This window comes from Geotrypetes seraphini, chromosome 6 (genome assembly GCF_902459505.1).
Source record: "Geotrypetes seraphini chromosome 6, aGeoSer1.1, whole genome shotgun sequence".
In the NCBI taxonomy this organism is placed as follows: domain Eukaryota; kingdom Metazoa; phylum Chordata; class Amphibia; order Gymnophiona; family Dermophiidae; genus Geotrypetes; species Geotrypetes seraphini.
This window is the reverse complement of record NC_047089.1, coordinates 210,601,491-210,623,952: the sequence shown is the minus strand read 5'-3', so window position 1 is coordinate 210,623,952 and position 22,462 is coordinate 210,601,491. Positions and strand designations below refer to the sequence as shown.

Genomic DNA, 22,462 nt, shown 5'->3' with positions numbered 1-22,462 from the left:
AATGAATATGAAAGTTAATTTTTATCTGACCCTCATGGACCCCCCCTGAAACCTATCCATGGATCCCAGGTTAAGAACCCCTGCCCTAAAGGCTCTCATCCTACTTTTAACTATGAAAACATTACTTTTAAGTCCAGTTTCTGAAATGTCAGAACTGATCATATTCAGTAAAGCACTCTCTTACAAGACATTAAAAGTTATTTACCTGTAGCAGTCATTCTTTTTGGCAGCAGGATACAAGTCCTCACAAGTGGGTGGCATCATCTGACAAGAGTCCAGTGGAGAGAAAAAGCTTCTCCAACTAAGACATCTGAAAACTTGGCTATTCTCAAAAATGTAAATCTTGTTTCCCTCCTTATAATCACTAATTCTTATTATGTTTTTTCTTCCTTATAAACTTAAGGTTTAGTTTTAGCTATTTTGGGGAAGCTTTACTGCACATGCACATCACTTCCCGCCTGCCACTCTCACATTGGCACTGCCTCAGTCTTTATTAAAGCTTATAATACAACTCCTAGAAGAGACAGGTGAGGTACATAGAATACATAGAGTATGACGGCAGAAAAGGGCTGACGGCCCAACAAGTCAGCCCACACAAAGAACCTTCCCCTTAAAAGAACCCTCCCCTAAGCATTTCCCCGGAGTGAACCCACATGTTTATCCCATCGTCTCTTGAAGTCGAGCACGTTGCTGGCTTCAACTACCTGACGTGGAAGACCATTCCAACGATCAACCACCCTTTCGGTGAAGAAGTAATTCCTGATATCGCCATGAAGTCTCCCACCCTTGAGTTTGAGCGGATGCCCTTTTGTTGCCGTGGGACCTGTAAGGAAAAAGATATCTTCCTCCACCTCAGCACGGCCTGTAAGATATTTGAACGTCTCTATCATGTCTCCCCTCTCTCTGCGTTCCTCGAGAGAATATAACTGCAGCCTGCTTAGACGTTCTTCATATGGGAGATCCTTGAGTCCCGAGACCATCTTAGTGGCCATTCGCTGAACCGATTCCATTCTCTTCACGTCCTTTTGATAATGTGGCCTCCAATACCAAGCACAGTACTCCAGATGAGGTCTCACCATGGACCTGTACAATGGCATTATAACTTCAGGCTTTCGGCTGACAAAACTTCTTTGGATGCAACCCAGAATTTGTCTAGTCTTGGTTGAAGCTTTCTCCACTTGATTGGTAGTCTTCATATCTTCACTAATGATTACACCCAGGTCCCGTTCTGCGACAGTTCTTGTTAAGGTTTCACCATTCAGGGTGTATGTTTTGCAGGGGTTATCATTATCAAGGTGCATAACCTTACACTTTTTGGCGTTAAAACTTAGTTGCCAAGTATTTGACCATTTTTCCAGTAAAAGTAGGTCCTGCCTCATAGTGTCGGGTACGGCTGCGCTGTCCACTACGTTGCATAGCTTAGTGTCATCAGCAATAATGAAATCTTACATGAGAATTTGCATCCTGCTCTCCACAGAGAACACCTACTAGAGGTCAGAAACTTGGTTTTCTTCAAGGAGTAGCAGGATAACAAGTCTTCACAAGTAGAACTCCCTGGCTAAAGGCTGCCTACAAGAGAAAAAGGGGAAAATTTGAGTATAATAAAAAAGGTGTTGCAACCAGCAAATACTAATATACTTTGGTGGCAAGTAGCCTTTTCCTTATCATTTTTCTTTTTGGAAGGTAGCCTAGAAATTAAGATAATGGGCCTGGGGGTGAGGGGAGGTGAATTTTAATTTCCAAAGAGATTCTGAAGGATGGACTGGCCAGACCTATTGCCACCAGTTAGTAGTGAGATGCAAATGTATGGAAAGATGTCCATTTTGAAAGCCTGCAAATTTCTTCCAAAGAGGCTGACGTCAAGTGGGCTATTGATACACCCATAACTTGGGCATTATGTGCACGACAAACGAGCAGGACTTGGGAGTGATTGTATGTGATGATCTTAAGGTGGCCAAACAGGTTGAAAAGGTGATGGCGAAAGCTAGAAGGATGTTAGGGTGCATAGGGAGAGGTATGGCCAGTAGGAAAAAGGAGGTATTGATGCCCCTGTATAAGACTTTGGTGAGATCTCATTTAGAATATTGTGTACAATTCTGAAGGCCACACCTTCAAAAAGATATAAAAAGGATGGAGTCGGTCCAGAGGAAGGCTTCTAAAATGGTGTGTGATCTTCATCATAAGGCGTATGGGGACAGACTTAAAGATCTCAATTTGTATACTTTGGAGGAAAGGCGGGTAAGGGGAGATATGATAGAGATGTTTAAATACCTATGTGATGTAAATGTACACGAGTTGAGTCTCTTTCACATCTCCTTGCAAGGGGAATCCGAAATCACTACAACACGGAACGAGCTTCATGTTGAAACCCCCACCTACTTGACATTTAGTTATTTAAGAAAATTAATGATTTTCAGTTATTCACTGCTATTGGAAATGTAAGGCAGAAATTAGAAAGTGGGTTTTTTTTTTGAGCCTATGAAGTGTTTTCCCTATCTAGCACAGCCTGCTAGATAAGCTCTGGCAGCATGAGGCTTTTTCCCCAGATAAAAGTGATTTGCTGAAAATTTTAAGTCTGAAGTTAGGACTTCGTTATTCAATAAGATTAGGTTCTTACCCTGATAATCTTCTTTCTAGTAGAAAGGCAAATGAGTCTTGAACCCAGTGGGTTATTCACCTCTAATTGTGAGCTGTGTAGAAGGCATTTATTTAGGCTCTGCCTCATGTGCACACGCTCCTCAGTTTGTCCCAAAGCAGTTGAAAATCACTAGAATAAGAAAAAAGAAAGAGGAGAGGCATGAGGAACTCCCCAATGAAACCAAGTCTGTATTGCCAGTAATCAAAAAAACAGTTAAACAAAACAACAAAGTGGAACTCAATAATCCACCTACCTGAATGCAACCAGTACTAACATTTATGTGACCTGAATATTGAAGTCACCAAGAATAATCAGATTTGAGAAGGAAATTGAAATCGTCCTAAATCTTTTGTTGAGATCTTTTTTTTTTTTTTTTAACAATCAAGAGAAATATCTCCAGACACTGTGGAGACCTTCTGGTTATTCAGCACTTCTTCAGACAAAGGTCATGCATCTAGAAATGCACACATCTGAGACAGAAAGAAGGCTAAATCTAGATCTGATAGGATGGGCCTTCTAGACTCATATGCCTTTCTACTAGAAATAAGTTTATCAAGGTAAGATCCCAAACTTCCCTTTTAGTGCAAAAGGCATATGAATCTTGAACCAGTGGAACGTACCAAAGCAGTCCCCTAAGTCTAGGGCGGGGCAGATACATCTGCTGCTAGCACCAAGGACCCAAAAGCAGCATCCATTTATGCCACCATATCCACCCTGTAGAATTTTGTTAAAGTATGGAGGGTGGACCAAGTAGCCGCCCTACAAATCTCTTCGAGTAGAACTGCCCAGGACTGCCTATGAAGAAGCCACACTTCTCAGAGTGCATTCTCAAAGAGCTTGGTAGTTAGTTGCTTACCACACTCAATATAAGCTGAAGAAATAGTCATATGAATCCATATTGAAATGGAAGCCTTGGAAGCCGGCTTCCCCAGGTGGCTAGGACACAAAGATAATCTGAGATACAAAAATCAATTGCCACCACGCGGTAACAAAGAACTCTTCTAACATCCAGCAATGTCAAGACTTTATCCTTTTTTCTCCAAACCTGTGGAATGGAATGCAGGTAGCTGAACTTCCCGATTTATGTAGAAGGTCAAAAACATTTTTAGCAGAAAAGAAGGTACCATGCAGAGTGAGACCCTGTGTCTGTAAACCTGAGGAAAGGCTATTGCACAAGAGAGCCTGTGGCTCCAAGACCATTCTTGCTAAAGTAATAGTTACTAGAAAAACTGTTTTTTGACTAAAGTTTCCCTGTAAATGTCTGGTTACGCTGGGAACGAATTCATGCCATTTTGGATCCATCTCATTTGGAAACCTTTCTCTTAGATTAAAAAAAGAAATCTCAAACTGATAAGTTTTACAGGTTAAATAGGGTATGTTGTATTATACCTTTGTCTGCTCTATACCTAAAATAGGATTTGATGGATTTGTAAATTTGATTAGAACCTCTCAAGCTTTTCAACATGTGGGCCAGTAGACTATTATGTGAGTAATCAATATGTTTTTGTTATATAATGATATGCATCTATTTCTTTGTTATGTTCTCTCAGGGTTTCCGCAGCTGGCATCATGCTTGTTACAGGTTTCCAGGTCTCACTGCATCTTGTCAGGTAGAAACCGATGTTTCAGCCATCATGCTGTGAGGTCTGCAATTTGTCTTTATATATAGTGCTTGCACTGGCCTGATTACGAACAGGGAGGATTGATTATTGGTCAAGAATTTGAATTTTGGCAGGAAAATTTGTTGGTTTCCCACAGAATGGAAAAGTCTCTGGTGAGTTTAGAGATGTTCTCCCCATGAAGCTGGGTTGTATGTTCTCTCAGGGTTTCCACAGTTGGCATCATGATTGTTACAGGTTTCCAGATCTTGCTGCATCTTGTCAAGTACAAACCAATGTTTCAACCATCATGTTGGAGCTCTCCTGGAGCCTCTGAACTTCTGTTTCGATCCTTGGAATGATCTCTTAGCAGAGGACCCCCTCTGAATACTGACAAAACCACTGTGAACCATGAAAAGCAGCACGTACGCTTTTCCTAGGGGCACGTGGTCTACTGTCTGGTAAAGATTTAGGACGATTTCAATTTCCTTCCCAAATCTGATTATTCTTGGTGACTTCAATATTCAGGTTGATACTTCCTCTCCCATCCTGCTACTGCCCGACACTGAACTGAACTTTTATTTTGCATCTTTTTTTAAAATTTTTCCTTACATTCTGCTTCCCAATCTATTTACCTTTTATTGTAATCTAATACTGCTTCTTTTCCCCTTCATCAATCTTGGAGTTTTGTTATATCTTTTTTTTCTCTTTATCTTAATAATTGTTTGTTCAGGTACTTTAGCTAGATTGTGAGCCTTTGGGACAGATTGCTGTAACACGCTTAGTATTTTGATAAGCGTTTTATCAAATTTATAATAAACTTGGAAACTTAAGTACCTGTATTTTACTGTAACCGCTTAGATCTGTAATATGCTTAAGCAGTATATCAAATATTAATAAATATAAACAAACATAATCCTTCTTCATCTAGAGCTCATCAATTTCTATCTTTAGTTAATTATTTGGATCTCAAGCAACTGGTAGCCTTCCCTACTCATGTAGCAGGTCACACAATTGATCTAATTTTAGTTTATGCTTATTAGTATTTATATATTGCACTTCATTGTAACATCAGTGCGATTTACAACAAAATATAAAAAAGAAAAAGAACGTCAATATTTCTAAAGACCAGAAAAAGAGCAATTAATACAATAAAGTAAAAATTAAATAAATAAAATAAAAACTAAAAAACTGAAATCTCTTTCATTATTCACTAAGTCAGTTGCCTCCTCCTTTCCTGTATCTTGAACCAATCATGTGTTTCTTTCTGTGAACTTATTTCTTTAATAAGCCAGCACCAGCTCCTTTTCAGACCAGGTTCCTTAAAACAGTTGGGTCATATGAAATCTCACTGCTCACATTTTTTTCCTAAGGATTTCTTTACACTACCTATTGGACAAGCAGCCCAGTCTTAGTACAATATCTTGGCAACAGCTTTGAACTCTGTACCACCTATTAAAACTATAACTCCTAGTGTACTTCTTAAACAGCCGTGGTTTAATCAGGATCTTCAAGCACTAAAGTGCCAAATGAGACACTCGGAAAGATCTTCCATGCTTTAGACTTGCAGAACTATAACTTGAAATTAATTTCCATTAAAAAACATTATTATTCAAAACTCTCACTTGAGTCTGATAACCCACCACAACATCTTTACTCTGAGTGCATGTCCTAAACCAGGGGTGTCCAACCTGCGGCTCCATGAAGTATTTTGTGTGGACCCAGTCGAGGGTGATGCAGTGTTTTCCTCTGCTGCCCCCGGGTGTTTACCATCTTGCCGGCTCCCTCCTCTGTCTTGCTGCAGCGTTTGCGCAGCCCCAGAAACATTTTTTTCAGCCAATGCAGCCCAGGGAAGCCAAAAGGTTGGACACCCCTATCCTAAACTGTAGCCTTCCACTCTTACTAAACTATCTGCTAACTTCCTGGCAACTTATTTTGTTTCAAAATCAGCTTCTTTGAGGGCCTCATTGTCACCTCCCTCTAATCCTTCATTTACTGGCTACTTTTCATCATCATCAGTTCTCTGTCAAGATGGGACTCTTTTCCGCCTCTAACCTTGACATAGCTATCCAAGGTGTTTTCTGCCTCAAGATTTACACCTTGTGTCCTTGACCTTGTCCCTTCTTCTTGGCTGAAGTTGTCAGTCCATGGCCTCCTTCCACTTGCCTTGAGCATTATTTCCAAAAGCTCGACTGAAAGAATAGTTCCTTCCACCTGGAAGAAAGTTATCATCACCCTATTCCTAAGAAAGCTGATGATCTTTCTCAAGTAAGCAATTACAGGCCAATCTCTAATCTTTGCTTCCTTCAAAACTGACAGAACACGTCATTTTTAATCAGCTCTCCATATTTATTGATCAGACATTTACCCTTCATCCTAGACAATCAGGGTTCTGAAAAGCAGGAAGGCAACTCGAAGGAACAAAGTTTAGATACGTCTTCTTCACTCCACAGAAAACGAAAAACTGACGACCTCACGAGCTGGTGTCGGGCAGGAAGGAGCTCACACAGGCACGGTGTAGGCAATCTCAAAGCTTTGCTTAAAGCTTAAAGTGACAGTACACTTTACCACTGTTTGTACCGGAGCTCCATGGATGACATCACCTACATGTGAGAATATGCTGCCTGCTTATCTAAGGATAATGCAATGACAGGACATATCCATTGTGCTCCATGGTAGGAAAAAGAATTGAGGTGGTCCAGCATGATGGTGGAAATATGAAAGCACTTTGCCCAAGGAAGCAGCGCTACGGCTTCAAAGTATGCAGCGCCAATAGTGAACCCTTGAAAAAGCCAGCATCACTGGCGAAACGGGTCCCGTCAGGCCATGGATGGCTGCACTTTTTAAAGATAAGTGATTTATTTCCTTTGCCTTATTTATGATGAACAAAATATTATGATTGATATAAAGAATTCTGATGAAGAATAAAAATGAAGAAGTTTTAGACAAGCAAAGGAAATAGAAAGAGGTGGGGGAGGATTATAGGATCAATGAATGAAACTTGGAACCTGTCAGTCTTGGCCTAAGGTTTGTTTACCATATCTCCAAGCTGGTTTCCGAGATCCTCATCCTCCTTTTACTTACTTTCCATATTTTGTACAAGTGGGATATTTTTGCATGGTTGGAAATATGCAAGCTCCCATATACTTTATGTATAGTAGAATGCACTAGAAATTAGGGAAAAAAATTTCAATTTTCCTGCTCAATTGGGTGTTTTTTTCAAACATCTTGGTGGGTTTATTTTATAGCCTCTTCACCCCCTTTGTCCTCTCCTACCCACACTGGCACTGTGGTGTAAACAAAAAAACAAACAAAAAAGACTTTTCCTCTCTCTGTTAAATCCTAGCTCATGTTCGTGGTCTAACACCAGCTTTGGTAGGATGCATATTTCAAATCTGACATATTGTAATCACAAAACAGAAAATAAAATTATTTTTTCTACCTTTTGTTGTCTGGTCATTATTAAAATCATGTTGCTCCCAGGTTCTGGTTGTCTTCTGATAACTCGCTTGCCAGGGTCTCCTGCCCATTTGTCATTTCCTTCTTTCTCTGTGCTAACCATCCATCTTTCATCTCTGTCCTCCACTTCCATTTATCTTCCCTCCCCCGGAGGTCTGGCACCTTTCCTTTTTTTCATCTCCATCCTTGCAGCTGCAGCGATGCATCTCACCATCCTCAGATCCACCTCTCCTTTTCTCAACTACCCTTTCATCCAGCATCTCTCCCTCCTTCCCCACCACCCCAGGATCCACCAGCTCTTCCTTTTTCTTCCCAACTACCCTCCTATCCAGCAAAGAAGTGTAAGGTGATGCATCTCGGCAGCAGAAATCCATGCAGAACATACACCTTGAATGGAGAAACACTAGCTACGACCTCAGAAAAACGGGACTTGGGAGTAATCATCAATGCAGACATGAAGGCTGCCAAACAGGTAGAGAAGGCCTCATCCAAGGCAAGGCGGATGATGGGATGTATCAATAGAAGCTTCGTCAGCCGTAAACCTGAAGTCATAATGCCACTGTACAGAACCATGGTGAGACCTCATCTGGAGTACTGTGTGCAATTCTGGAGGCCACATTACCGTAAAGATGTACTTCGAGTTGAGTCGGTCCAGCGAATGGCCACTAGGATGGTCTCCGGACTCAAGGGTCTCTCATACGAGGAAAGACTGGGCAAGTTGCAGCTCTACTCTCTAGAGGAGCGCAGGGAGAGGGGTGACATGATTGAGACATTTAAGTACGTCACGGGTCGTGTCGAGGTGGAAAACGACATATTCTTTCCTAAGGGACCTTCAGTCACAAGGGGGCACCCACTCAAACTCAGAGGAGGGAGATTTGGTGGTGACACCAGGAAGTATTTCTTTACAGAAAGGATGGTGGATCACTGGAACAAACTACCGGTGCAGGTGATCAAGGCCACTAGCGTGCTCGACTTTAAAAATAAATGGGACATCCACGTGAGATCTCTACGTGGGTCGAGCAGCACTCTGACTTAATGGGGTGGGACAGTAGAGTGGGCAGACTTGATGGGCTATAGCCCTTTTCTGCCGTCATCTTTCTATGTTTCTATCTCTATCTTCCCCCACCTCTATACCATCCTTTATGTCCAACTTCTCTCCCTTTCTGTTCCTTCCCTCCCTAAATCCCATTGTCCACCATCTCTCTCCCTCTCCTCTGTTTTTAGACCCATTATTTCTTCCCCCCTCTCTCCCTCCTTCTCTTTGAACCCCCCCTTCCCTCCCTCCATGTACTTCTACCCCAGGGACCCCCCTCCAACGAAGGCCTCCCCCCCGAAGGTCTGCATGTTCCCCCCTTCTTTGCAGCGTCCTCCAGCTTCCCTGCTGGCCTCCCGGTCTTAGTTTCAGTTAATTACAGCAGCCTGCAGAGAGGATTACTGGTGCTGTAGCAATCCTTGCAGGCTGCCATTGGCCTCCACAGCACGTTTCCTCTGCTGCGGTCCCATTCCTCCTCTGATGTCAGGGGCAGGATCGCGGTAGAGGGAGCGTGCTGCTGAGGACAACTGCAGCCTGCAAGGATCGCTATCGCACCGGCGATGCTCTCTTCAGGCTGCTGTAATTATCTGAAGGTAAAAGCGGGAGGAAGCCAGAGGACACTACAAAGAGCGCCTAAGCACTGCAGCACTTCCCGACTGACCCTCCCCCCTCGCCCCCTAAAGCAGGAGCGGCAGTGGCAGTGGAAGGCCAGCAAAAGGCAGTGCTGTCACTCCCGCTTTAGGAGACCTGAAGGCATGGGGAGGAGGGATTGGTCATCAAATCGGCGAGGCCAATTTTTTTAAAAACCAAATTGATTCACCTGACGTGAATTGGTGAATCGATTCAAATCGGAAATTGGGCAGAACTACTAGAAATCACTAAAGTTTTAGAAGCTGATTGTTTTCTCTACATCAGGCTCTGTCAGAAGTACCCATCTGCGAAGACTTTCTATCTTGCTTATCCTTAGAGAAATATTTTTTTTTTCAGCAGAACATTAGAAACATCCTGTTTTTCTTTTGTTATAACATGCTACAAAACTTAGGACACAGAGGTTTATCATGATTATCATCACTGCTGACCACAGTCTACTCCATGTACCATTAGCTGTTTAGAAAATAATGAATTCCTAGGTACCCTAAACTTGTTACTAATCTTGGTTCAAGTATGGGCTGCTCAAAGATTGTTATCCTACATTCTGCTGCTCAACACACATTTGTTTAATGGTCAAAACACATGGATACCTGTGAGTCATTGAGTCCTCTAGAATCCGAATCAGATGTATCTCTGTATGCAGAGCTAGTCATTTCTACATCGGTGGAAGCTCGACTCCTCTTCTTCAAAGGTTTACAGGAATCTGAAATCTCACTGGCACCTAATATGTACACTGAAATTATTTTACTGATACAATGCAAGACAACACACCAACGGCCTGACTTACCAAGCTCTATAGCACAGCACTATTAACACAGGATTTTACACATTTACATTGAATGTAGGAGCCAACCCAAAAACGTAAGCAGCCAGGATTGGTTGGGTGCATGGAATTTTTTTCTCATGGGAGTGATAAGGTCTAAAAAAAATTTTTGTATGCAAGTAACATATTCTAACAACAAACAATATTCCAGATTTTCAAGTATTTTTGTGAGTGACCATATAAAATATGTGAGTGACCATCCAAGAATGTATGAACAATTGCTCAAGTGCCCCGCTTAGAGGGAACAAAGGCTGAGACCCATTTCACTTCTCCCACTTCCACCCGCCAGTGTCCTCATCAAAGTTAAAAATCTAGGGTGGGGTGAGGGAGATCTTGTCTGAGGTCTACCATAGCTCCTTCAGGATCTGATTTACTAAGGTTGTTTTCCTATTCAATGTTTAAAGGAATGAAAGCTTAACAAAAGAATGGTAAAATTTTATCATATCTGTTTATTTTCTCTCTTTTAGTCCTGCTGCACCAGTCTCTGTATGATTGGGTTGTATCATCTATGAGTTTTCCTGGTGACATCACCAGTTTAAAGGCTGATGCTCTGTGGAAAATTTTCCTCTGTAATAGCAGCAAAAAGTCCCATGTACTATACTACATCTATCCCTCATAAAACCACTGCAGCAATGCTTAAGGATGACATGTTATTCTCTGAACCAAGGCATCTATTCACATCAAGACTGTCTCCTTCTTCTCTTGAAATTGAATGCCAACAGTACAAATGTGCTGCAACCACCCTGGAGAAGGAACAAAAAACTGTCGCCAAACTGAACATGAAACTGAAAATGGTAGCCCAGGATACAAAAGCAAGAACAAATTTGATTATTAATGTACTGCTTTTCTGTGGTACAACCAATACAGTTCACACATTACCTATAAGCAGACAGCCTTCTTAAGATCCAGGAGGTCCGAAACTTGCCCAGGCAATCACTGAATATAATGTCTCCATATGGAAGTACAGAACCTTGAAGCAAGTGTTGTCTCTTTCAGACTGCGAATGGGCTGAAAGGAGCCTCCTTTGTTTGGGACCATGAAATAAGGAGTAGCAATCTTGCCCTTGCTCTGATGGCAGCACTGGTTCCAATGTACCCAGATCCAGCAAATGCTGGAATGTGACTGAGATGGCTTGGTATCTGAAGCAGCAGCACAGGGTAAGCCCATGAAGGCACTGTGAGTGTGGACTAGATGAGCAAACTACAGGGCACAGCCCTATCTGATCACCTCGAGGTGACATGGGCCCACTTGTGACAGAAGAGAGACAACCTGGCCCCTACCTGAGTCAGGGAAGGGCTTGACACAACTTCTTTGAACAGTCCTGGAGCCAGAGGCCACAGATTCTCCTGTGTTTTTTGGTACCACAAAAGGACTTCAGCTTGAATGGGATGCTGGGGCCTGCAGCAAGCTCAGACTGTCACTTATCTGCCAAAACAGGCCTCCTTAAGCATGGCTTGGCTGAGGAGGCATATTGGGACCCTTTCTTTTGCAACTCAGAGAATCTGAGAGGGCATGTCTCCCCCCCCATCCTTCACCAGCTTTTCCAGGTCTTCTGTAAAAAGTAAATGCCCTTAAAGGGAAGGCGGCAGACATTTCTTCGAGGCTGTTTTCTTCCTCTTAGGAGGGAGAGAATAAGCTGATCCAGCATCTTGGTCCCCCCAAAAAGACTCTATCCAGAGCCTCTCATTCTGCCAATATCATGCAGTACAGCACCTTGTAAAGGATAAACTGCTTAGATACATCCCCCCCCCCACGGTGACACCCTTCAGAATAGGGTCTCTATGGGCTCCAAAGAGGTGGCTGAGGATAGAACTAAGGTGCAAGACACCAAATCAATAAGGAGGAATGATCTTCCTGTTGACATAGGCATATTAATGGAGAATGCGCTGCCTCCTCTACAGGTTGGACCTTAGCCTCCAACCCAGAATGGTCGAGAGACTGTGACTCCAAAAGGTCCTCCATCTCCTCATGGTCACCCTAGAGGTTAAAGAATCTTCTGTTGGCATGTAGTCATTTCAGAGGGGATCCTAACAGCAGTGAAAGAAGAGCATCAGTTGTTTGCATCTGCTTAAATAGAAGGACCACTTGTCGCAGCCAATCTGAGATCAGGGCAGATGAAGAAACACTTATCCCTCATAGAAGGCTGAGCTATTCCTGCTGTAGAAAAATCTCAGAAGGACCTAACATGGCTGATTTTCCCACCAAAGTCATTGAGAAGCGGGTTCTGAGGCCAAGGTAAAAGCAGCCTCAGGAGGTTCCGGGGAAGCTCCCCCTACCCCTCACCCTCCTCCTGTAGTCATTTCTGAAGTTTGAGACAGCCTGTGCACCTGGAGCCAACCACAGCTGGGGACTCGCTGGGCTCTTGGATAATGGCTTTATTTTTACAATTGCATTTATTTATATTTCCCATAATCAAAGAAAGGAAAAGACATAAATATATCAATATCACTGAAATAGAAAGATTCAAGATGGCGCTGTGGTGGTAGGATGCGCTGGAAGGTAGCCGGAAGAAGCGCACTGAAAGGTTGCATTGAGTACTTGCCGGTCATAACTTACTTCCCTGTCAGTGAACGATGGAGAAAAGGAGAGGAAAAGTGAAGGAACCTTCCCAGGTGGCACCTTTCAATCTGGGAACGAGACAGACGTCTCAACTCTTTAAGAGCTCTAGTGGGACCAGTGATGACTTCTCCAGAACTTTTGTCTCGGGCAGCAGTTTGAATGGGGCGTCGTTGAACCCCGTAGAACAAACAGTACCTCCTCCTCCAGGTGAAATTTTTCTGGAGGTTCAGCATTCAGTAGGGGAACCCAAGCAGGATGTTATCCCCTACAAGCAAGGGGGAGGAACAAACCTCTGGGAATTTGAAGTTTGCTCCAAAAGAAGGAGACCATCAGATGCAAGCTGCTTCCAAAATCTTGGGTCAGGAAAGTTAAGACCCGGGTAACTTTTGAGGAACAAGAAAGACCTACTGTTGTGACACTTGAATCACTATGGGAAGCCATTAATGGCATAAATTCCTCTCTAATAAAAGAAGTTAAACAAAATACTTTGGATGTGAAAAATATTGCTCATGCAGTCTTGATTCAAACACAGATTGCTAATTAACATGGTCAAAAAGTGGACTCCTTAAGATCTATAGTCCAGGCAGTGGAGTTTTGTGAAACCTTAATAGTAAAGGATAGAAATTACATTGCAAAGCGACTAGAATATCTAGAGAATCAATCGAGGCGTTTAAATTTACGATTCTTGAAGTTTCCTAAATCTCCACTGGTTTCAGCTATGGAAATGTTTAAGAAATATCTTGTGGAGATTTTGAAGATGCCATCGGAGGCACTTCCGTCTATTACCCGCTTACAATATCTTCAGGTCCAGAGTATTTCGGCTAACCTGGAGACTATAGCTGAAAAAGAAGAACATTTGGGGCTTATGGCCTTTTTAGAGTCCTCTTTGGAAGTTATTATTCCCAGAACAACATTCCTGGTGACTTTTGCGTTTGAACTTGACCGCATTAATGTGTTGATGCTTAACTTGGATTCACAGTTTCTAGGATCTAAAATAAGAGCGTTTCATGATTTAGCACGAGATACTCAGAAACATAAAGCCTTCCTGGTCCTCCGGGCTTTAGGTTTTGCTACTTTTGTGTTGAGATTTCCTTGCAATTGTTATATACGGTAGTTCTTGAGGGTAAACAGTATTAATTCTTTGATCCTAAACAACTGGAGGAATTCTTATTTGCTAGAGATGGAATTAATTTTATAGTGTAAATCTCATACGTTCGCTGTTTGACTGGCAGGGAGGGAGGTCTCGGTGCGTCCTTTCAAAGTTGAGTTAATTATTATCGAGATTAATTTTTTCCTAAATCTTGGATTAAAATTACCTAAATGTTTGTGGACGCAAGTAGTATAAATGCTTTTGGATTGTAAAGTAAGTTTCAACATGTTTCTGTAATTTCTGTTAAATCTCCAATTTTTTTGTTGACGATGTAAATTTGAAAAATGAATAAAGATAAATCACTGAAATATAGCTAAGAAAAAAAGACTTATAAAAGGTAAAAAAACAGCTTAGTAGGCAAAAAGGTTATATTGAAGGTTTGGAAGGACACTGTATCACCCTCCTTTTGGCAATGGCATAAACCCTTATACTCCCTAATGCTTCTGGAGAGGGTGGGTGCTTGTTCCTCACCTTGACATAAGAAACAATTTCTCAATATCTGGAGTCCATATATTCAGTCTTTGTCACCGAAGGCACAGAGTCTAGCGCTCAACTCCCTTTGGCCGTTTAAATATTTCTTATGGTTTATATTTTTGTTACAACTCAGGAACCTTTAATGGTAAGAGTGTATAAAAGCTCAGCCCTCTTGCTGTACATCATGTAGGCTATGGTATTTTATAGCTTTGGAAAGCTGTTCCTTTTAAGTTTGGGGGGGAGATGGGAGGGGGTAAAGGTTGTTGATAAACAAATGCAGATGACTGGTATTTTTATGGTTGTATTTTATTGAAATGTTATTTTATATAGTCAACCATCCAGCTTTTTAGGGTCAGGAAAGCTTTCCTTTGCAACTGAATAGCACATATATTGTATGTTCTCAAAATTACTGATTTGCTTGATACCGGTAGTTTATTTTATTAACCAGCTTTATACCCCTGACAACAGAGGAATAATGCTAGACAAGGCAGTCCAATCAGATTAACTAAATTCCTATGGACCACTTGGAGCTGCAGGGAGCACCCCTGAAGGGGTGTGGGAGAGTTTAAAGGGGATGGGGACCAACACCCCCCCCTCACTTCATCAAGTTATTGCTTGTGGGCAATGACTAGAGGCTGTGGATCTAAGCTCCAAGCTCAACCAGATCAGGCCCATGAACAGTAACCCTGAGAGCAAGACAATTAAGCTCTACCAAGTGGTGCAGCCATAGCCTGGCTGAGAAATAAGCCACAGATGAGGTGCACTAGACACTCAACCTACCATCTGCTGAGGTTATAGAAAATACTGGAGTTCTCTACAGAGCACCAGCCCTTATACCAGTGATGTCACTGGTAAAAGTTAGTTTCCTTTTATAAATCTGCTGGTAGGAAGGGAAAATTATGTTCTTACCTGTTAATTTTCTTTCCTCTAGACGCAGCAGATGAATCCAGAAAGTACACATCTACCAGCAGGTGGAGATAGAGAACTGATTAACAGGTGGTCCTATTGGTTGGTACGTTCCCTGTATCTTCAGTATTGCTCCTTGCCCAAGCAGACAGAACCAGAAATATGGTCATCCTGTAAAAAAACTTCTTTCCCACCAGAAATTGCAAACATAAGAACAGAGAAACAACTACCAACAAGAACATAACCCCCGAAAAATTTGAAACCAAAACCGAGAACCAAGAGTCAGAAAGGGTGGGGCTCTGGATTCATCTGCTGCGTCTATATGAAAAAAAAATTAACAGGTAAGAACATAATTTTTCCTTCCTCAGCAACAGCAGATGAATCCAGAGACTAGTGGGATGTAGCATAGCAATCCTTAATCAGGGTGGGAAGTGAACGCCGCCTCTGCAATAACCAATGCACCAAAGGCAGCCTCAGCACACACCGCTACATCCAACCGCTAATGCTTAGAAAAAGTATTCTTAGAAGACCAAGTAGCTGCCTGACAAATCTCCTCTAAGGAAAAACCTCTGGACTCTGCCCAAGAAGTAGCCATCGCCCTAGTGGAATGCGCCTGAAGTTTTTCCGGCAACCGCTTACCTGAAGTCAAGTAAGTGGAAGCAATGGTCTCCTTGACCCATCGAGCAATGGAAGTCTTAGACGCAGCCATACCCTTGTTGTGGCCTGCAAACAACAAAAAGAGGTGATTTGAACGGCGAAAGTCGTTAATATGGAGATAATGCAGAAGTATCCTAAGGACACCCAGGAATTGCAGCGAAGAGAACTTCTCCCCCCAATCCTCTCTCCTGAAGGTTGGAAGGAAGATAGACTGGTTAACATGAAAGGACGATACCACCTTAGGAAGAAGCGAAGGAACAGGTCTCACAGACACACCGGAATCTGAAATGCGCAAGAAAGGGTCTCGACAAGACAACGCCTGCAACTCCGACACCCGCCGAGCCAAAGCCATTGCGACAAGAAAAACGGCCTTCAATGTCACATCTTTCAAGGTCGCATTTGCCAAAGACTCAAAGGGAGGCTTTTGCAATCCCCCAAGGACCACTTTAAGACTCCACTCCGGACAGATCCTTTTAAGAGGAGGGCGAATATGTTGTTCCCCTTTCAGAAATCGAACCACATAAGGTTGAGATGCCAGAGAAGAACGAGCCACGCGGCCCCTGTAACATAGAAAGAAACATAGAAAAATGACGGCAGAAAAGGGCCATAGCCCATCAAGTCTGCCCACTCTATTGACCCTCCCCCTTAACTACCCACTGAGAGATCGCACTCTGATGACCCATTCCCTTAACTCTACCCTCTTAGAGATCCGACATGGGCATCCCATTTATTCTTAAAATCTGGCACGCTGCTGGCCTCGATCACCTGCACTGGAAGCTCATTCCAATGATTAACCACTCTTTCGGTAAAGAAATACTTCCTGGTGTCGCCATGAAATTTTCCGCCCCTGATTTTCAGCGGATGCCCTCTTGTGGCCAAGGGCCCTTTAAGAAAGAAAATATCATCTTCCACCTCGAGACGACCAGTGAAATACTTAAATGTCTCAATCATGTCTCCCCTCTCCCTACGTTCTTCGAGAGAGTATAGCCGCAATTTGTTCAGCCTTTCCTCATACGAGAGATCCTTGAGCCCCGAGACCATCCTGGTGGCCAGTCGCTGAACCGACTCAACTCTCAGCACATCTTTACGGTAATGTGGCCTCCAGAATTGAACACAGTACTCCAGATGAGGTCTCACCATGGTTCTGTACAATGGCATTAGGACCTCGGGCTTCCGACTAACAAAACTTCTACAGATAAACCCAGCATTTGTCCAGCCTTGGATGAAGCCTTCTCTCCAATAGCAGCCACTTGAACTTTAAGAGAATTAAAAGCCAAACCCTTGGCAACGCCATCTTGAAGAAAGGAAAGAATGTTAAGAGAGCGAAGCCTGGAAGGGCGGCAGACCTTGAGCAGCACACCACGAATTGAAAACCCGCCAGACTCTAGCATACACGGCTGAGGTAGATCTCTTTTTTGCTTGAAGAAGAGTGGAAATAACCGGTTCGGATTAACCTCTATGTCTCAGCCGCGCCCTTTCAAGAGCCAGGACGTAAGACCAAAGCGGGATGGATTTTCCATGTTGATTGGACCCTGCATTAGCAAGTCCGGAGTCACCGGAAAGAGCAACCGATCGCCTGTCGACAGACGAATCAGGTCTGCATACCAAGGACGACGCGGCCAATCTGGAGCCACCAGGATCACCGTTCCCGAAAAGCGAGTCACGCGATGCAACAACGGACCTATCATCGGCCAAGAAGGAAACATGTAAAGGAGACAATCCGGAGGCCAATCCAGAGCCAACGCGTCTACCCCTTCTGGCGCCTGTTCCCTGTGTCTGCTGAAGAACCGAGGCAGCTTTGCGTTTCTGGACGAGGCCATGAGATCTATGTCCAGGAGACTCCATCATTGCACAATGAGGTTGAACGCTTGCGCGGAGAGATCCCACTCCCCGGATCCAAAAGATTTCTGCTGAGGAAGTCCACCTGAATGTTTGCCAGACCCGCAATGTGAGCCGCCGATAGTAGAGGAAGATGAAGTTCCGCCCATTGAAGGAGAAGCATTGCTTCTTTCGCCAACTGAGGACTGCGAGTACCGCCCTGCCTGTTGATATACGCCACCGCCGTGACACTGTCCGAAAACACTCTCGTTGGATGGCCCTGAATCATAGGCAAGAACGCTTGAAGGGCGAGCCTCGCCACTCTCAATTCCAGAAGATTGATGGGCCATTGAGCCTCCTCCGGCGACCAGACTCCCTGCGCCGAGGACTGCAGACAGTGAGCTCCCCAGCCCAACAGACTGGCATCCGTCATTATAATCATTCAATCCGGAGTCACCAGAGGCATGCCTTCGAACAGATTGAGATCGCTGAGCCACCAAGACATGCTGAGCCATTGCAGACGACGATTGTAATCCTGAGACACCAGGGACCACCGAGAGAGAAGTGACTGTTGCAGCGGTCTCATGTGAAAGCGTGCCCAAGGCACCACATCCAGTGCCACCACCATGGATCCGAGCACTTGCATATAATCCCACACTCTCGGACTGGGCGACTGCAGAAGGCGGCACACCTGATAGCGCAACTTCTCTCCCTGATCTCAGGGAAGAAACACTTTCCCCACCTTTGTGTCGAACAGCACCCCCAGATGTTCCAATGACTGGGATGGAGTAAGAGAGCTCTTCGGAAAGTTGATCACCCACCCTGGGATTGAAGAAGAGAAATCACCCTTTGGGTCACCCACAAACTCTCTTTTCTGGACGACGCCCGGATCAACCAGTTGTCCAAGTAAGGATGCACTCGAATCCCTTCCTGGTGAAGGAAAGCCGCCACAACAACCATGACCTTTGAGAACGTCTGTGGAGCCATGGCTAATCCAAACGGCATCGCTTGAAATTGATAGTGTTGACCCAGGATAGCAAAGCGAAGATACTTCTGATGCGGTGGCCAAATGGGGATGTGCAGATAAGCCTCCTTGAGGTCGAATGCTGTCAGGAATTCCCTTGGCTGGACCGCCGCTATGACCGACCTCACTGTTTACATCCTGAAATGCCGGACCCGAAGAAAGCGATTGACCCTCTTGAGATCCAAGACCGGTCTGACCGAACCCCCCTTCTTGGGCACGATGAAGTAAATGGAATACCTCCCCTGCCCCCTCTCTGCCGGAAGGACTGGAACAATGGCCCCAATCTCTAAAAGAACTTGAAGAGTGCACCACACCGAATCTCTCTTGGCAGCCCTCATACAAGGGGAGACCAAGAAAGAATCTGCAAAAGGAGAGGAAAATTCTAACTTGTAACCGTCTTGAATAATGTCCAGAACCCACCGTGATCTGGGCCCACTCCGCCAGAAAAGAAGATAGCCCCCCCCTCCCCCCAATGGCTACGACGGAGGGAGCTGACCTCCCGTCAATGGGAATTACGCAAGGCCGGGGTTCGGGCTGGCGGGGCAGATTGGGGCTTCGTAGGACAAAAGGAACTTTTAGGTGTAAACTGAGTCCTAGAATTATAGGAAGAACCGGAAGATGGTGGAAAGGATGGTTTCCCAGGTCTATATCTCCTAACATCCTGGAAACAATTTCTGGCAGACAACGCCCTCAAAGGTGTCTTAGGTTTATCCTCTGGCAACCTCTGCATTTTGATATCCCCAAAATCCTTAACCAATTTTTCTAAATCATCACCGAAGAGCAAACGACCCTTAAAAGGAAGCCGCACTAGTCTAAGCTTGGAAGCCACATCCGCCGCCCAATGACAAAGCCACAAGGATCTTCAAGAAACCACCGAAAGAGCCATTTGTTTCGCCAAAGCCCGAATAATATCATAGAGGGCATCCGCCATATACGCCAGACCTGTTTCCACATCCAGGAAGTCAGATGGTACAGGTACCCTGGTCTCCATCAACTTATCTGCTATACTTTGAATCCATTGCAGGCAAGCCCTTGCCACATAGGAACTGCACACCACCGCTTGTAAGGTAACTGCTGCCACATCAAAGGACAGCTTAAGGGAAGATTCAGTCTTTCTATCCTGTATGTCTTTGAGGGCTATACCTCCCTCGACCGGCAAGGTAGTCTTCTTGGTAACCGCGGCCACCAAAGCGTCCACCCTGGGGTTCCTAAACCTGTCTAGTTCATCCTGAGAGACAGGATACAACTGGCACATAGCCTTCGCCACCCGTAGACCAGCCTCCGGCGTGTCCCACTGGGCAGAAATAAGCTCCAGCATCGCTTTGTGCACTGGAAATGCTTTAGCTGGCTTTTTTGTGCCCGCCATAAGAGGATTAACAGATCCCGAATCCTGCGTATCCTGCTGCGAGATATTAAGTCCCTGTAGTGCCTTGGTAATAAAAGAAGGCAATTCCTCTCTATGAAAAAGCCAGAGCGCCCTAGTCAGCGCCTCTTCAATCTCCAAATCTGGCACCTCACTGTCTTCCAGCAAATCTGGATGAAACAGGGAGAAAGCGCCATCGGAGAAAGGGTCGCCGCCGTCCTTAGGCGCCATCCTGCGCCTCTTAGTGGCCTGAGACTCCAGAGGAGATCCACTGGCCTGAAGGACCGATCCATGGTCCAGGATACCGGCCTGGCACTGAGTAGGCTGAGAGTTCTGCATTAAATAGGCCTTGTGCATTAACATTACAAACTCCGGGAAAAAAACCACCGGATTCGAATGGGCCTGTGTGGAAAAAGACATCTCCTGCCCTGAAATCGGCCCTGCAACCGAAGAAGAAGAATCAAAATCAATCACAGCCGGTGCAGCCGCCGCCATGCACCAAAGCGGAACGGCTGCAGCTGCGAGCGCGGAAGACGCAGGGTCGACTTCGACAGCGTGGGAAACGGCCAACACATTTGGTGCGATTTGCACATCGTCCACCACAGCGTCCACACATCCTGCCGCACACAGGCCCGACGGTGTTTGCCGCTTCCCATAGTGGGAACACCTCTTAACTGCCTCTGCCGCCATGAAAAAAACAACCGCAGATACCCACAAAACCACATGCCAAAGAATCCCAGCGATTAACCTGGCTGACCCAAGAAATACCAACGAGTAGAAGAAACAGTACTCACCCCCGAGTCCACCGTTGTTAATGCTGGTAGCTGCAGACTGGAACAGACAATAAAGCACTGTCCAGCAACAGCACAGTGGCCTCTCTGCACAAGGGTTGGTTTGTTTTTTTTAAATGGGAAAGAAGAAAAAACACAGAGGACCAGGAATAACCCTCAATCCAGTGGAGAGGAGGGTGGAGCAGGGACCTGGGGGGCCCAGGTGTGATTCCCAAAGTTGGCACCGCTCAGCCAAACACCCTAATCTATCTGAAGAGAAAAATTCTCAACAGCAGAATACACAAAAATCCAGCCAGAATCCAGGAGCTCGTGGAACAGCGACCATCACCTGCTGGGAGATAGAGAATGCTGAAGATACAGGGAGCGTACCAACCAATAGGACCACCTGTTAATCAGTTTTCTATCTCCACATGCTGGTAGATGTGTACTATCCCACTAGTCTCTGGATTCATCTGCTGCTGTTGCTGAGAAAGGATATATAACAAATCAAACAGACTGGTGCAGACGAATGCTAAGGAAGCACCAATGCATGGCATGCACAGAAATACAGTGCTAGTAAGTTCTCCCACTTAGTCTCTCTCATCTTACCACCATGTCTCACTTTTTCAATCCCTCATGCTGTCCACAGCAGTCTCTTTCACATCCCTCTCCCTGTTCCCCTTGGCCCTCTCTCAAACATGCAACCCTACCAAGTTTCTCTTTCGCCCCACCTCTTCCCTATCAGCCTCTCTCTTTCATAGCCTGTCATCCCTAATAGTTTTACCCTCAATTCCACTATTTCTCTCCTCTCAATCTAGTCATCTACCTCTTACCTCTATCCCCTCCATTTAGCCAGCTATTACTCCCATCCAGTCCTCATTCACAAGCCATTGGCTAGCCAGCTACCTCTTCATTAAGCCAATCATCTCTTCTAGCCCCCTCCCCCAATCACCTTACCCTTCATCCCATCTACTGCCAAAGCCAAAACAGGAACTTTATTCTCATGAGTACTGTGGTGTTCCCAATACATGTGACCTATGCAGTGCAGGTACTCCTGTGTTTGTCCTCTGGTCTCAACTCTCATAGTACCAGGATGGAAATTTCTGCACCTTGCAGATAAAATTCAATGAATGCAAAGTCCTTGTTTAACATAGTAACATAGTAGATGACGGCAGATAAAGACCCAAATGGTCCATCCAGTCTGCCCAACCTGATTCAATTTAAATTTTTTTTTTTTTCTTCTTAGCTATTTCTGGGCAAGAATCCAAAGCTTTACCCGGTACTATGCTTGGGTTCCAAATGCCGAAATTTCTGTTAAGACTTACTCCAGCCCATCTACACCCTCCCAGCCATTGAAGCCTTCCCCTGCCCATCCTCCACCAAACGGCCATACACAGACACAGACCGTGCAAGTCTGCCCAGTAACTGGCCTAGTTCAATATTTAATATTATTTTCTGATTCTAAATCTTCTGTGTTCATCCCACGCTTCTTTGAACTCAGTCACAGTTTTACTCTCCACCACCTCTCTCGGGAGCGCA

General features: G+C 44.5%; 1 protein-coding gene across 6 annotated transcripts in view; it reads right to left on the bottom strand.

The window, feature by feature from the left end:
• Positions 1-22,462, bottom strand: part of NSD3 (nuclear receptor binding SET domain protein 3) — a 247,944-nt gene that overhangs the window by 99,028 nt on the left and 126,454 nt on the right. For 4 of the 6 annotated variants that reach the window (XM_033948594.1, XM_033948593.1, XM_033948592.1 and 1 more), the window contains one exon: positions 9,970-10,112. In XM_033948594.1, coding sequence (XP_033804485.1) covers positions 9,970-10,112 — 143 coding nt within the window. The remainder of the gene's footprint in view (positions 1-9,969; positions 10,113-22,462) is intronic. The other 2 variants (XM_033948595.1, XM_033948597.1) reach the window with 1 other exon arrangement.